This window comes from Diabrotica undecimpunctata, chromosome 8, assembly GCF_040954645.1.
Source record: "Diabrotica undecimpunctata isolate CICGRU chromosome 8, icDiaUnde3, whole genome shotgun sequence".
Classification (NCBI taxonomy): domain Eukaryota; kingdom Metazoa; phylum Arthropoda; class Insecta; order Coleoptera; family Chrysomelidae; genus Diabrotica; species Diabrotica undecimpunctata.
In genome coordinates this window covers 135,885,411-135,903,631 of record NC_092810.1, presented here as the reverse complement: position 1 = coordinate 135,903,631, position 18,221 = coordinate 135,885,411, and the positions used below count along the sequence as shown (strand labels likewise).

General features: G+C 30.2%; 1 protein-coding gene across 1 annotated transcript in view; it reads right to left on the bottom strand.

Annotated features, from left to right (window-relative positions):
* Positions 1–18,221, bottom strand: part of LOC140448607 (putative fatty acyl-CoA reductase CG5065) — a 58,899-nt gene that overhangs the window by 26,619 nt on the left and 14,059 nt on the right. Inside the window, exons 2-5 of the mRNA XM_072541699.1 lie at positions 17,341–17,541; positions 14,192–14,276; positions 12,508–12,930; positions 5,024–5,107 (exon numbers count right to left, since the gene is read on the bottom strand). Of these exons, the coding sequence (XP_072397800.1) occupies positions 5,024–5,107; positions 12,508–12,930; positions 14,192–14,276; positions 17,341–17,526 (778 nt within the window). The 5' untranslated portion in view covers positions 17,527–17,541. The remainder of the gene's footprint in view (positions 1–5,023; positions 5,108–12,507; positions 12,931–14,191; positions 14,277–17,340; positions 17,542–18,221) is intronic.

Sequence of the window (18,221 nt, the reverse complement as noted above, 5' to 3'; positions counted from 1 at the left end):
AAATTAAATATCAAAACAAAAGGCACATAATTTTATTACAAAAATCCAGATCCGGCCTTAAAATAAATTAGATTAATATTTAGATTAATTAGATTAGCAATAAATTAAAATAATAAATAATAATTGTTATTGTAATAAAAAAGTTTAATTAATATAAAAAACGAACAGGAAGCGAAATAGATACAGATGAAGAAACGAAACGCAAGAAAAGAGACCAGGATGAATATTTTAAAAGAAGTAAAATGACAAAGCGTACACATTCTAAAACGGAGACAAAGGAAGAGAAAGAGGATAATATGATTAAAATGACGCAACAACTAATGGAAAAATATGAAGAAATGATGAATGAAATAAAGCAAATAAGAAAAAAACAAATGGAAATTTTTTTATTTATTTATCGTATGGCACTTCACACATTTACATTTAAATGTACATATATTTTGTATAAAACATTACATACATGTTTACAAACGACATCTAACTTATTTATATATTCTATCGACTCTGGAGTTGCCATTAGGGAAATTCTCTGACCTGTCTTGATAGGATCTTGTGGGACACTGTTCTGTAATGTGACAGATGATTTAGGGTTTTTCGCAGTCACAGAGTGGGGATGGTCGTTTACCCCATTTGTGCATCATGTAACCGCATCTGCCGTGTTATGTTCTGATTCGGTTCAGCATAGTCATAGTCCATGTGTTGCGTGATGAGTCAAAACCTACTCTGAGATAGCGCGTATGCAGGGTAAGCTTTGTTGTTCCATCCATTCTCGAGTCCAATTGGTCGTTAAGTTGAACTCATTTTCCACGGCAATCTGTACTGTTTTTATTGGCGGTTGTCTGGAGCGTAAACGGTTACCGTTGGCAGCATCTATATCTTGATGAATTGGCAGGATCTCGTTACTAAGTATCTTTTTGTACTCACTAGTGAAAGAGTGTATGCGTTGTAGTCTGGGTGGTGGAATATGGCTCAGTACTGGTACATTGCGTAGGGATGGATTTGATAACACCAGCAATCATTCTCATTGTAATGTTCAATTGGGCATCTACTTTGTGTATATGTGGGCTGCTAAGCCAGGCTGAAGAGCAGTATTCGGCGGTTGAGAAGACAAGGCCCAGGGCAGATGATCGCAAGGTGGAAGCCGATGCTCCCCATATTGTGCCGCACAGCTTCTGGATGATGTTGTTTCTGGATTTAAGTTTTTCCGCAGTTTTTGACAGATGTTCCTTATTGAATTATTGACAAATTAATTATACCTACATTATAATAATTGTCTTACTGAGGGGATTTTCCCAGACGTTTTAAAAGTAACAAAAGTGCTACCAGTGTTCAAAAAGGGAGCTTTAGATGAAATTGGAAATTATCGTCCAAAAAAAAAACAAATTTTTGAGAGTATTCTAAATGCTCGTTTGGTAGAATATCTAGAAAAACACAAAATACTTCACTGTAATCAATATGGCTTTAGAAAAAGTGTAGCACTACACTAGCTATACAGAAAATTGTGAGAGATATATTTGATGGCTTGGAGGAAGGCCATTTTGTGTCTTTGGCATTGTGTGACTTATCCAAAGCTTTTGACTGTGTTTCGCATGAATTACTGTTGAAAAAAATGCATAAATATGGTATTAGGGACAACACTCTTAATCTATTTAGATCATACCTAACAAATAGAAAACAGGCAGTTTTTCTTAATAACAGCTATTCTGAGTTTAACACTGTCAAATATGGTGTACCTCAAGGTTCGACATTAGGACCCACTTTGTTTTTTATTTATCTGAACGATTTATTTCACTACACTGTTCCTATAAAATGTGTTTGCTTTGCAGATGATAAAACTCTCATGAATACTGATATTAATCATAATAATTTAAAAATTAAAATAGATAGTGATGCCCCGAAAGCAAAAAACTAGTTTTCACATAATGGGCTAAAGCTAAATGAAGAGAAAAATCAGAATTTAATTTTTAGTTCCAATTGGAAATATATCTCAAGAAATAGTATTAAACTATTAGGAATCTCTCTAGATGATAATTTGGATTGGAGTGCTCATATAGATTACTTAAGTTCTAGACTTACTACTAGTATATTTTTAATATGCAACTTAGTTTTATGATTCCTAAAAATACCCTTAGAATGTGCTACTTTGCACTATTTCATGGCAATTTACAGTACGGAATAACTGGGGTAATTCTTCTCACGCAGATCGAATTTTTAAACTACAAAAAAGAGTAGTGAGGATACTTGCAAGAGCAGAGTATAGGGAACACTGTAAACCTTTATTTCTGGATTTAGGTATTATGCCACAACCTTCATTCTATATATGAGACGCTGATTGAAATTCATGCCAACAAAGGTAAGTTTAACATAAACTCCATAATCACCATACAAGATCTAGAGATGCTATTACAGCACAACGTTTTAGGTTGACAAAGAGCATAAAAAATTCGACTGATGTTAGTTTGTATTAACTTTTTACCAGATGAAGTAAAAAGTCTTCACTTGCTATAGTTTAAGCTTAAAATCAAATAACATTTTTTGAAACATTGTCTCTATTCAAAAAATCGGTTGCCTGTAAAGTCGGTTTTACGGGCGAAGATTTTACGTGACAACGTCTTTTTCTCGGTAGAATATTTATTGATATGAATATTATTAAATTGCACAATAGGAACAAGGAATTGAATGAAAATAAGAATTGCACAAATTTTAACTATAGAAATATATTTTGTTTACTAAAACATTGTACATGTAAACTTAAACTTAACTAATTTCTATTTGAGTGATTTTGTTGAGGATAGGACGATGATAGGAGAAATATGAAATGAAAGGAAGTGTTTCTGCTGTAATGTGTCTTGAACGCCAAGAATGCTCGAGAAAGACAGAGACACAAGCACGGAAGCACGCACCGATTCAACGCGCCTAATTCTCTAGTGCTGCGCGCGCAGCGGACCGATCATGTTTGAGTGGGAGAGAGACGCAAGGCATTCGCCGGTCCGGCGGGCCTCTCTCTCGTTCGGTGACTCACTGTAACAGACGTGAGCGGGCGTTACACTTTTTCATGAATGACTCCGAGCCACAACCTAATTTAAGACGTTGTCACGTCAAAACGAAGTACCTACCTTGTTAGTATTAAATATATACATGTTTGTAATGTTTAAATTCGCCAAAAATTTTATATGTATTGTCACTATTCCTTTGACTTGTCAAAAACAAAATTATTATTGTATATTTGATTAAATAAATTCTATTCTATTCTATTCTATTCTATTATATATATATATATATATAAATATATATATATATACATATATATATATATATATATATATATATATATATATATATATATATATATATATATATATATATATATATATATATATATATATATATATATATATATATATATATTGTTATGATGTGTTGTTTGTTTGAATGATGAGCAATGAGTATTTTTAATAATATAATATATAGGGTTTTTATCGCGGTTCTCAAAGAATTAGCTTGTATGTACTTTTTTAAATTATCTTTATTATAACTATTATGAAACACACATATATATATATATTTAACCTAGCCAATGTAAATTTAAAATAAACTATCTTTAAATTGATATTCTTATAAAACTAATTAAATTCTATAGACAATCTAAAATTTAAACAAAACTATCTTCAAAATTGAAATTGTTATGACACTAACTAAATTATATTAACAAAATTTTGTACCTTTCTTTCACTGAATGCCTAAATGAACTGTTTTCCACTATATAGATTCTAATCACCACTGAATGTCTTCGTACTTCGGTTATCCTTGTTTTTGTGAAATTTCTTTTTCCAATTATCAGTTTCTACCAATTTAAGATATATTTTTCTTTACCAGCATTTATACACCACCAATCAAACCAGCAAACACCATTTATATTTATTCTTCTTTTCAATATACCAATATCCAATTATTATAAGTTGATTTATACTAATCTCCAATCATAATATAATTTTAATTCCTTCCAATGTCCATCCAATATTCTTCTAATATACTTTTATAATCTTCAATAATTATTTGTGTATAATTATAAATGTGCATTAAATATATGCATAATTTTTAATCTTCATTTAACTCACTATATTAAACAATTGGACTATCTCCAACTAACTTTCATATTTATTATTAAACTGCTTGACTGACTTACTAAAACTGTGAACAATTGACTTCACTAACTAATCTACTAACTTTCATAATAAACTGCTTGACTTCTGACTAAAAACTGCCTTCTTGAATCCAAATCACGGGTATTTATATCTTTTTGGATATTCTAGAACCATCTGGTAAGAGATCATGTTCCAATTTCGTTCTATTTCTTCGATATAGATGTTCTCGAAAAAATATCTGTTCCATCCACCGACATAATCATTATTCCAGAATGTTCGACCGTAAACAATGGTCACACTCTGCACTCTGGAGAATTCGTTAATGTTCCATTGATAATTTTGTTGACATTTAGGCTTTTCAGATCAGAATAAACATTCAAATTAGTAACTAACACTCTAATTTAATAAAATACACATTTCAAACAATATATTATTATAACCCCACTTTATATTCCTAAATTCTTAATTTCTATCTGTCACTTCGAGAGTATTCTTGGTTGCCTATGCACATGGCTCACTTAAATATATTTACAACATTAAAATACAACTTTTTACAATTATTATATGATAATTTCTTAAAAATACCCTCACATAAATAATTTTTATTAAATTCTCTAGTATATAACTTATTTAAAACAACCAAATATCTAATATTATGTAGTATATAACTTATAAATTATTTTCTATAAACCCTAATCGTATCAATATATATATATATATATATATATATATATATATATATATATACTTATATATTTATATGTATATATATATATATATATATATATATATATATATATATATATATATATATATATATATATATATATATATATATATATATAATAGAGTAGAAGATATTTATTACAATATATTACCTAGTCCTACAGCGGTAATTATTCCAGTCGGTCCATTATAATTATCGGTATATCCTTGAATTGGTTCGGATAGTGTCTGAATTACTACAAGAAAAAAAAACTGTTACAAAAAACAGACATTTTAAAACCAATGTGGTTTTAAAGTCACTACTCTAAAGTGGCTCAGTTTGTACTTGGAAGTCAGATGCAAGTATCAATTAATGAGTAATATCTTTATTAGTAGTGGCGTACCTAGAGGCTTTGTCCTCTGTCTTGGGTTCTATCTTTTTCTTGATATATTTTAATGACATAATTAACCTTAACATTAATGGCTGGTTTACTATATTTGCAGATGACACTACAATTTTTTGGCAAAACACAGACTCTGAGGTACTGAATAAGATTATTTGTATTGTTTTGCTAAAAATCTTAATAGTGGTGCAAAGCTAAACATTTTACATTTAGTTTCTTAAAATCAAATTAATTTCATTTAAGAATGATCTAAACAACATTACTCAGGGCAATGAAGGCATTTCTTCTGACAGCCTAAATACATTTTAAGGTCTCCATGTTTTTTTTTCTGAAAAGTGGCTTTGGCAGAGCCAATTAGCCAGACTTCTTTGTGTTTATTGTTAAAATCGACTGAATTTTAATTTTTATTGATTGCAGATTCATAGTCAAATGTTAGTACTACATATACCTAATATTTTTATGGATACATAAATTTTGTTTTGATATATTTTTATTTTCTTTTTTTATTCTTTTATTATTTTCTTTTTTTTTGTTTTCTTTTTTTTTTGTTTTGTTGCTTTTTTGTTTTTTTTTTGTTTTTTGCTTTTTTTTTTGTTCTATTTTTTTAATTAATTTTTTTGGTTTTTGTTCTTTTTCTATTTTCTTAATTGTTTTATGTTTTTTTTTAATTTGTAGTATACTTTTTTTTGTTTCTTTTTTATTTCAAATCATATTAACAGATTATGCCTTTATACTGTTTATAACTTATATTTACATATTTTAACATGTTTGTAAATGCAATGAAGAATTTCCATATTATTTGAAAATATTAAAAGATTAAGGTTTGTTGGAAAACAACACTTAGAATTTATTAATTCCTTATAAAGTTCGTTTATATGAATAATTTGTAAATCACATTCTGATATAATATGTGTTAGATCGCCTATTTTACCACAAGTACAATTGGGAGTATTTGATAAGCCGATTCCATGCATGTAAGATGGAGTAAGAGCATGATTTGCTCTCAGCCGATTAATGGTCTTTATAAAATGTCGATTAGATTCTGTGTAGAACCATCTTATTGAGGGTATCCTAGTGTTACAATGATAAAAGTTTAAGCCAGTCTTACATTCTCTGTAATGTAAATGCCAATTATTTTTAAGCTTTTCTCTACTAATGGTGTCAATATCTGTCGCTGGAATTAAATTTCTGGTTACTTTTTCTCCAAGCATATATGCTGATTTAGCCAAATTGTCAACGATCTCATTGCCTTTTATTCTCGAATGGCCCTTAATCCATGTAATTATTACATTTAGTCCTAATTGTATAGTTTCATAAAGAATTTTAAGAATTTTCAGTTCAATGTGGTTTATGTGTTTGACTGTTTGAATGTTGTTAAATCTGTCATCTCCATGTTGATAATAATTAAATTTGAGTAACAGACTGTATATTTAAACAAAAGATCTCGTCGGGTTGCTTTGCTGTCGAATCAGTTGCATACCACTTAGATTTCAAGATTGCAAAATGTATTTATCTGGCCTTAACTAAATTTAATTTGAGATACGGTATTACCTTTTTGGGGTAACTGTTCTCTCATCATTTCAGCAGACTTTTTATGCTACAAAAGGGAGCACTCAGATATTTATGCAAGGTAAAATTTGGTACGCAGACCTTTGTTCCGAAAACATGGTATCTTGACACTTCCTGGCATATCTATCCTTGAAATAGCGACCTTAATTTTTTAAAAATTAATCTCTGTATTCTATAGAGCAATCAAAAAGTTTTTATTATCTAAGTGTTACTATAATATCGAGGAATTTTTTAAGGATAGTTGAGTTAATTGATAGCTTTGTTTTTATTCTTCTTATTTTTCTTCAGCTTTAAGTAATCCAACTTTGGACATAGGCCTTCCCCAAAGCAATCCAGTATTTTCTATTTTGCGCCACTTGCTTCCAGTTGTGTCCTTCGATCTTCTTAATATCATTAGCCCATCTCATTTGTGGTCTTCCTCTGCTTCTCTTTCCTAACCATGGCCTCCACTGTTGTATTTCGTGGTTCCATCTCTTATCCTTCAGTCGGGCATTGTGTCCTGCGAAGCTCCATTTTAATTTGGCAGCATGTTCTCCTGCGTCTTTCACTTTGGTTTTGCTTCTAATCCATCTGTTTGTTTTTTTTTTGTCTATAAGTCTCACCCCGAGCATTTATCTTTCCATCGTTCTTTGTGCTTTTACTATTTTATCCATATTGGACTTAGTGAGTGTCCACGTCTGTGAACCATACGTGAGTATAGGGAGAATACACTGATCGTAAATTCTGATTTTCAAATACTGTTCTATTTTAGTGCTTTTCAAGATCCAACTCAGTTTTCCAAATCTTGCCCACGCTAACCTTATTCTTCTGGTAATTTCGGCAGTTTGATTTTCTTTGTTAATTCTCATTATCTCTCCCAGGTAGATGTATTCGCTTACTGTTTCTAAATTTATGTCGTTCAATGTTATTTCTGGAATGTTCGGTGTATTTGTCATTATTTTTGTTTTTTCCAAGTTCATCTTAAGACCTACTTTTTCCGAAGCTTGAAATAGTTGCTTCATCATGGTCTGGAGTTCTTCGAAACTTGTAGCGAATATTACAATGTCATAGCTTTTGTGAGATAACATCTCCCTGGTGAACTCCTCTGTTGATTGATATAGCTTTGGTTTTCGCATCAATTTGTATTTTCATTGTAGCTTTCTTGTAAATATTGTGTATGAGCATTCTGTGTCGGGAGTCTATCCTGCAGTTGTTCATAGCTCTCTCTATTGCCCAAAATTCTATGGAGTCGAATGTTTTTTCATAATCAACGAAGCCAATATATAAGTTCAAATGATATTCATTGGCTTGCTCTATTAGAGTTCTGACTGTAAGAAGATGATCCGCTGTACTGTAACCTTTTCGGAATCCTGCCTGCTCTACCGGTTGTTAGCTATCGAGCTTCGGCGTTAACCTGTTAGTTATTACTCTCATAAACAATTTGTACATTTGTGACAGCAGGGAGATTGGCCTATAGTTCTTCAGATCTCCCCTGCCTCCCTTTTTGAAGAGAAGTATTGTCAAACTTTTATTCCAATCATCTGGAACTTCTCCTCTATGAAGACATTAGTTGAAAAGTTTTTTCAGTTCTTCGAGAATAATTTCATTCCCCTCCTTCAACATTTCTACAAGTATTCTATCTGGACCCGGAGCCTTGTTGTTCTTTAGTTGTGCTATAGCTTATTTTATTTCGAAGGATTCTATGTTAGGGAGTATTTCTGAGTTGACATTGGTTATCTTTCTCTTAATGTCTTTCTTTGCAGTGCTATCTGGGTTCTTGTTTGAGGAATATAAATCACGGTAAAATGTCTGAGTAACTTTTAGGATTTCGTTCTTTTCTCTAATTTCTTTTTCATCTTTATCCTTCAATGAGATTATATATAGCTACCTAAGTTTGATTTTAAGCATTTCAGGCCTTGGTTCGGATAGCTTTGTTAATATGGACATTTTATAATTAGTATTTAAATGTATTTTGCACTTTGTTTGTACTGTGTCATGTTGTTTTTTTTTTATAAATGTAACTCCTTTTAGAAACAATAAATTTCTCCCTCTCTCTTTCTCTATCAAAGCATCCCGATAAAAATGTATTACATTACTAACCCTCCTTATAAAGAAGTCCAAAATTTTTTGGATTAGAAAATATGACGTACAAGTTGTGGTAATATAACATGTACTTAGTTAAGAACTCCGTTTAAGTTAAAGACTAAAAAGAGGACGCTTCATAAGGAATGAACATAGTAGCCCAGGCTGTGGGGGGAAAAGTACTCTCTAATCCAGATATTTAGGTAATGTGGTCTAGGTTATAAAGGGCAACCTCATTAGCAATCCACCAGTTCATTCAACAAAAAATGTTTGGTGATTGTTTATTAATGAACGTTTATATGTGCAAAATACGTATTTTTTGAGTTTTTTTCATTTTTGCCTAAAGTATTGTAATGGGTAATTTATGTATAGATTATGAAAGTACTCTAAAAGACCTTCAATTTGAGCCGGTATACGTCCAATTTAATTTATTTGTTATTGCAAAAATAACGAATGAAGATCAAAATTAAAAAACGTAATATTTATTGCAAAATTGCTTTTTTATTTATTTCAAATGTATGATATTCAAGCCTATAAAATTACGAATCGAATGAGCCGTAGTAGGCCTAGATTACTTAATTTGTTGCTGAGATACCTATACTTTTAAGTATTTGTATTCTTCTTAAATTAAAATCATTATTTATTGTTAAAACTGACGATTAAAGTTTACCTTTTTTAATGTAGCAACAAAACCGCATGTGGCAAACATTGCGGATGCCGTGAGCACGGCCTAAAATGTACGAGAATGTGCGAAAATTGTAATGGATAGAGTTGCGAAAATTGTCATACTGCTGAAAATGAACTAGATGACGCAGAAAAAGAATGTCAGAGTGAGATGAATGCTTTGGATGAATTGTTATATGATTCTGAGGAAATTGTACAACCTACCAAAAAAAGAAAAATAAATAAAAACTAAGCATATTTCTGATTTTATAAATATTGAATCTCATTGTAAAACCATATAAATAAATTACAATTATTTTACTGTTTATATCTTTGTTTTACTAATTTATTCCTTTTATCAAAGTAATTTGCAATAAAAGGTATATATGATGTTTATTTTAATTTATTAAATCAAGTATTTAATTTCTTATGAAATTGTACTAAAAATCTTCTGCAATTTTACAACTTCATAAATAATTGTTTTTAACGGGTTAAATTTTTTTTTAATTATTTCCTAGTGGAATATGAAAATTTACGGCTTTAGGAAGAGAATAAAATAAGAATTAGCCCTCTACCATTTTTTTTTGGCAATCCTATGAGCATTCAAAGTTGAAGGTCGTGTGATAAACTAACGTATCTCAGCAACAAATTAAACGATCTAGGCCTATTATGGCTATAAAAAATACGTATTTTGCATCTATAACCGCTCATAAATAAACAATAACCAAAAATTTTTTGTTGAACTGGGGGATTGCTCCCGAGGTTGCCCTTTATAACCTACGCCACATTACATAAATTCCTAAATTAAAGTGTAAAATCACCCTTTTTTTCCCCCACCGCCTGAGCTAATGAGTAAAAAAACAAAATGTGGCACTCCAGGAGTTATAGAGAAGAGGAAGCATAACTTTCTTATCGTCTGTGCACAAAGCGACTTAATTTATTTAATTTGCTTGGATTCCAATCAATTCGATTTCAATCTTTTCGATTTGATTCGATTTGATTCGTTTCTATTACAATCGATTCGATTTTAATAGATTCCATCTAATTCAAATCAATTTGACTCCAATCGATTCTATTCGAGTTTATTTTATTTCATTTCATTTCATTTCATTTCATTTCATTTCATTTCATTTCATTTCATTTCATTTCATTTCATTTCATTTCATTTCATTTCATTTCATTTCATTTCATTTCATTTCATTTCATTTCATTTCATTTCATTTCATTTCATTTCATTTCATTTCATTTCATTTCATTTCATTTCATTTCATTTCATTTCATTTCATTTCATTTCATTTCATTTCATTTCATTTCATTTCATTTCATTTCATTTCATTTCATTTCATTTCATTTCATTTCATTTCATTTCATTTCATTTCATTTCATTTCATTTCATTTCATTTCATTTCATTTCATTTCATTTCATTTCATTTCATTTCATTTCATTTCATTTCATTTCATTTCATTTCATTTCATTTCATTTCATTTCATTTCATTTCATTTCATTTCATTTCATTTCATTTCATTTCATTTCATTTCATTTCATTTCATTTCATTTCATTTCATTTCATTTCATTTCATTTCATTTCATTTCATTTCATTTCATTTCATTTCATTTCATTTCATTTCATTTCATTTCATTTCATTTCATTTCATTTCATTTCATTTCATTTCATTTCATTTCATTTCATTTCATTTCATTTCATTTCATTTCATTTCATTTCATTTCATTTCATTTCATTTCATTTCATTTCATTTCATTTCATTTCATTTCATTTCATTTCATTTCATTTCATTTCATTTCATTTCATTTCATTTCATTTCATTTCATTTCATTTCATTTCATTTCATTTCATTTCATTTCATTTCATTTCATTTCATTTCATTTCATTTCATTTCATTTCATTTCATTTCATTTCATTTCATTTCATTTCATTTCATTTCATTTCATTTCATTTCATTTCATTTCATTTCATTTCATTTCATTTCATTTCATTTCATTTCATTTCATTTCATTTCATTTCATTTCATTTCATTTCATTTCATTTCATTTCATTTCATTTCATTTCATTTCATTTCATTTCATTTCATTTCATTTCATTTCATTTCATTTCATTTCATTTCATTTCATTTCATTTCATTTCATTTCATTTCATTTCATTTCATTTCATTTCATTTCATTTCATTTCATTTCATTTCATTTCATTTCATTTCATTTCATTTCATTTCATTTCATTTCATTTCATTTCATTTCATTTCATTTCATTTCATTTCATTTCATTTCATTTCATTTCATTTCATTTCATTTCATTTCATTTCATTTCATTTCATTTCATTTCATTTCATTTCATTTCATTTCATTTCATTTCATTTCATTTCAATTTCATTTCATTTCATTTCATTTCATTTCATTTCATTTCATTTCATTTCATTTCATTTCATTTCATTTCATTTCATTTCATTTCATTTCATTTCATTTCATTTCATTTCATTTCATTTCATTTCATTTCATTTCATTTCATTTCATTTCAATTTCATTTCATTTCAATTTCATTTCATTTCATTTCAATTTCATTTCATTTCATTTCATTTCATTTCATTTCAATTTCATTTCATTTCATTTCATTTCATTTCATTTCATTTCATTTCATTTCATTTCATTTCATTTCATTATTTTATTTTATTTTATTTTATTTTATTTTATTTTATTTTATTTTATTTTATTTTATTTTATTTTATTTTATTTTATTTTATTTTATTTTATTTTCTCAATAGCGACGTGTGGTCGAATGATATACCGTTACAGTTGCTACTGTCGTTATTATCACTACTGTCTCTACAGTCGCTACTGTCGCTACAGTCGGTTTTATTTTTTCACATCTTTTGCGATCCACTACTCTGTCCATAGCCCGCGATAAGAGAGCTATGCTTATAAAAAAAAAACAATAAATATTACCTACCTACAGATGGCCTTGTTATTACAGCTGGTATATTTCCTTGACACAAATCATTAACAACCTGTTCTCCTAAAGATTTTGCAAATGTGTATGTATTGGGCAATGGAGAAATATATTTTTGAGATAAAATCTCTAATGTCCGTTGATCACATTCTTCGGCTAACATAATAGCATCCCTCCAGTTTGTATGGGCTGGATAAAGTTTTTCTTCTACTACATATTTATCAGCGTTGCAATAAGCTGTTGATACGTGTACAAATATTGAAACATTCTTTAAATCCAGGGCTAATTTTGTAACTTCTCTCGTTCCTCGAACATTTAAAATGATTGCGTCTTTTAAGAAGTCATCAAAACGGACTGATGCTGCTGAATGGTATATTATATTTACAGTATTAACTAGTAACTCACGATCTTCTCTGTTTATACCTAAAATTAGAGATAATTGCATTAACACTTTGTCTTTGGAGAAAAAGATACCTACTTGCTAATATCCCCCAATAATTTATTTTATCATAAAAAATAGGAGAATTTATATAAAAAAATCTCTTATTTACAGTGGGGGACTAATGCTATAGAGGGTCCTAAGGCAATATTGTAATTTCGGTACTTTTTTAAGTCATAACACATACTTTGCATTTGGCAGTTTGGTTTCAAGGTATATAGTATGTAGTTCTATTTAATAATCGGATTCTAAGAAAAAAAAATTAAAAAAATATATATACCTACATTTATAAAAATTAAATTTATTAAAACAAACAATATTACTTAAAAAAATATATCCAGATTGATTAGTTATACAGAGTGTCCAATTAAGTCTGCAACATATGGAAAACTTTTTTATTTTTAATTTTATGACAAAAAGTTATTCTAACAATAAAACACTAAAAACTTTTGTTTTTAAAACTTCCACAAAATTTGTCATAATTTATTATCACTACAGCTGTTTCGGCAGGGTGTCTTTCTCAAGTTATCTATTTTTGGTAAGCCTTTACTCTTTATAGTCCATAGATAAAGATAGCTTAAGGCCTTTATTTTAAATGTAAAGAATTTAAAATGGGTCATTAGAAGAATGATTATGGTCTAGAAGGTGAAGTGCGTACGTATTATCTGTTTTTCTATTATTAAAAGCCTTTTTGTGTTCTGCTATACGTTTGTTAAAAATTCCACCAGTTTGACCGATGTAACTTTTTCTGCCGTCGTCACACTTAAGTTTATATACACCACTGTGTAAGTGCTTTTTCTTTTGGCTTTGTTGTTCTTGATATGTTTGCCTAAGTTGTTGTTTGTTCTGATCATTCTATTGTCGGCTAAAGAAGAAGACGACTGCACGTAAAAACAGTTTGACCAACTTAAAATGACAGAGGACATTATAGATCAAAAGAAGACGATTGGATTATTTTAGAAGTGACAGAGGACATTGGGCAAATGGCGCCATTTTTAGTCGATAAAAATAAAATAACACGGTTTCCATTTTAATTCCAAGATCAAGAAAAACAGGGAAATAGGATTGGTAAAAGCTTGCAGTGCCATTACTGTTAATATATACTGTTTAGTTACTCTTACAGTTTTTATTGTTTTATTGTGTTTGGATTTTTGTCAAAAATACAGATTGTTTAAAAAAAAAAAATTTGTTCCACAATTTACTTGCTTCCAGTATGATAAAAATGTACTTGTTAAATTCACAAACCTAAATTTATTTCCGAAACATCGCCTTTAATTGGGATAATTTTCTTAAGTGCATCTGGATTTTGATGACGTAATGGATTAAATACCTGAAATTAAGAACTTGCCGTTATAAAAATAAAATTGTTATACGAAATGTAATATTATTTATTTCAGTTGAAAATACTGTTACGGCAGTTCCGTGAGATTTATCTCATATAGAAAAAGTCCCTTCACGAAAAATAAGATGTTTTAAAAAATTTAGAATGTTCGAAATGTCCTCGAAAAATCCCGAAATATCTAGTAAAGCCTAGAACCGTCAGAAAATGTATATAAACACAGGAATTTGTTTGAATATTAATTGAGTTATAGAAAGATACCGAAACTCAATCAAGATAACTAAAACACTACCTGGAGCAGACATCCCCTTAGATCATAACTTAATAATCCGCGACATTAAGTAAAACGCCAAGAACTAACTAACCGAATAAACATTGACTGCATTCGAGCTAATAGCCAAACAATCATACACGACATATAAAAGAAGTTCGAAAAATTAGAAAAAACACATAATATCGAAGACCACTGGAATCAGATCAAAACTATCATGCAAGAAACAACCAAAAAGTATAAAACTATTAATAAACGCATGCAACAATAGAGGACTAATGAAATATTGAGAGTAATGGAAAACAGACTAGAACAGAAAAATAAAACATCAAAGAATAAAACAAAATCAATAAAGAAATCAGAAGGAAAATCCGGGATGAAAAATAAAAATGGTACAGCAACAAATGTATTGAAATAGAAGAACGAAATAGAAGAAAAATAATGGCACCTTTAATATGCACAAAAAGGTGCAAGAAATAACTAGACCATATAGACCAACTTCAAGTAGTTTACTTGATAAACAAGGAAATATCATCTTCAATGAACAAGACAAACTGCAGAGGTGGAGGGAATATATTGAGAAACTGTTTAATGATGAAAGAACAGAAATACAAATCTAAAATACATAACCTTCGATGAAATAGAAAGAGTTATACAACTATCAAAGAATAGGGAAGCAACCGCTTCAGACGAAATTCCCAGCGAAATAATGGAACTACTCGACAATAAAGCAACCATTCTCTTCTAAACCTCTTGAATAAGACTGGCTTCAACATTTGTAATGGTACCGAAAAAAATAAACGCTAAACAATGTAGCGATCATGGCACTATCAGTCTAATGAGCCATGTACTGATAATGTTTTTAAGAAAACTGCACTCGAGAATTTACAACAAAATAAAGATACAACTAAGCGAAACACAGTTTGGTTTCAGAAACAACCTTGGAACCAGAGAAGCATTATTCAGTTTGCAGGTCCTGATTCAAAGATGTAGGGATATAAAACAACCAGTTTATATGTTTTATCGACTTCGAAAAGGCCTGTGACCGGGCCACCCACGACAAACTGGTAGGTGTTTTGTAAAAGGTGGGAATTGATGATCAAGATCTCCGTATTATCAACAATTTGTATTGGCATCAAGGTGCAAACATACGAACTAATCAGAATACTACGTAGGCAGTGGAAATATGACGTGGAGTGAGGCAGAAGTGTATTTTATCGCCTCTACTTTTTAATATTTACTTTGAATTTATTTTCAAAGCATTAGATGCAGATAAGCGGGATTAATGTCAACAATCTCAGATACGCAGATGACACAGTACTAATTGCATCCAACGAAAAAGAGTTGCAATTACTTATAAACAGAGTGACCGAAACATGTGTTGAATATGGTTTGAAGCTTAACACTTCTAAGACAAAACTTTTGTTTGTCAGCAAAATGGAGTTACAACCAATGAACATCAGAGCGTATGGAATAGAGTTAAACAGAATCCGCAATATCACCTATTTGGGCGCCAATGTTAACCATAACTGGGATATAAGCAAATAAATTAGAATACACATTGAAAAAGCCAAAGTCGCCTTATAGACATAATACATTAAACTTTAAAATCAGATTATTACGCTGCTACATATTCTCCACATTGCTATATGGCATGCGGAGCTGGACTCTTACAGCAACACTACTGAAAAAATAAGGTACCGTGTAGTGCCCTTTTAATAGTAGCCTTGTTTGTTTTTTTTCCATTCTTATTTATTCATTATATTCTTCCCTTTCATTTGCTTTCTCGTATGTTAGGATTCAATCATTTATTTTGTACTTAGCCAGACCTTCTTTAAGTCAATAAATAAAAATTTGTCTTATAGTAAATTTATTTTTATCTATAGTGCCCTATGATATCTCGTATGTTGCTATACTTTTATTAATAATAAAGATACTGTGTAGTGCCCGTTTCATTTAACACATCACACGCTCCAATAGGTACAATAACAACGGAAATATGATAAAATGCCCTTTTGGTAATGTTGCCATGTCTGTTTTTTTTATCTCAATATATTCACTATTCCCTCCCCTTTCCAACAACCTACCCACGTGCCACACCTACCCACCTGCCACACCTGCCGGTACATCAAAAGATGCCGGAGCCGATAAGAAAGCTCCCACTACCGAGAAATTTTCCTACGATCAAGTGCCAAACTCTACTAATGGCCAACAATTTGGAAGACTTATAGAGACTCTTTGATGAAGAGTTTACGGTTAGTATGACGCACGGTTTATATATCAATATCAGAAAACCAAAATAATGCTCGTTTCAAAAAAAGTTAAAAACAATTGTGAAATTCGTTGACTCAGAGTGTCACAAATTAGGAAGTTCTGGAAAGACTGAATATTGACCCTGAAATTATATCTCCTAGAAAGAAGAGAAAACTTGAGTTCCTTGGTCCTGTTTCTAGAGGCACAAGATGTAGGTTCTTACAGCTTACAATGCAAGGAAACATAGTTTGATGAAGAAGTGTGGGATGTACAAGTATTGGCTGCGAAACATTCGTTAATGGTTTGAAATTACATCGGTCGAATTATTCCGTCCAGAGTTTCGAAGTGCCAATAATCATGTTATTCAGCAAACTCCACAGAAGATGTTGAATACAAGAAAAAGAAAAATTCCAGTGAAATTACAGTGAATAAAACAAATCTAAGAGTATAAGCAAAATATTAAAGCTTATTAAATCATAACGGGATAATGATTGCAATGTTCTTAAATATGATTCATCAGAAATTACTTACCGGTGACTCGACAAGTTTTTCAAGGCGCTCTTCAATTGATCTACCTCTTTTTGGTCTTAACAAAACATAGATTTTTCCGATACCTGGACAAGATCTGAGTAGCTTTTCTATCAACAGCTTTCCTAGAAATCCACTGCCTCCAGTAATGAATACATTTTTGTCTATAAAAAAGTCTGCTACGGGCATTTTTTCTGCAAAATTCTAAAAATATGAAGTAAAAAAAATATTTTTCAAATGTTTATCTAAAAATAAAAAACATGATGGATGTCATAAAAACACTGGATTATAGAAGGTTCCAGTTCCAAAAGAATTGTTTTTATAAAAGTCACATACGATTCCATGCAAACACCATTTCTATGGTGCATTTTTTGTTTGTTTATTCTTCCAGTTCTAATTGGATCTCATCCTATATCCACATTTCTCTATTTTGTTACATCTGTTATATTTTGTTTAAATGCCTCGTTTACTAAACTAAACTTTTAGTAAGAACTAAAATCAGTCTTTGTTTTGTTTCAAATAGCGCACTACTAATTTTTGGTATTATTTTTAAAAATTTACTGTCCTTCAGGCTAAGAACTGGAGCCAGATTTTGCTCGTGATCGGAAATATGGACAAACTCTACGGCTTACCGTACGTGTGGACAGCGGAGCGGAGGACGAGGGAAGTTAAAAGGGATCAAAGTCGAGGTTTTATTTGTGATCGAGATAGTGCACCTAAAATTGGGAATAAGTAGGTCATGATGTAATTAAAATCTCTAAGGGTAGACAGCTCCGTAGGGAACAAGGGGGTGGTGAACAGAGATGAATATGCAACATTTGTGGGTGATGCTCGTCATCGGAAATATGTTGGCAACTTGCACAGTTGATTCATTTAGATTTGCA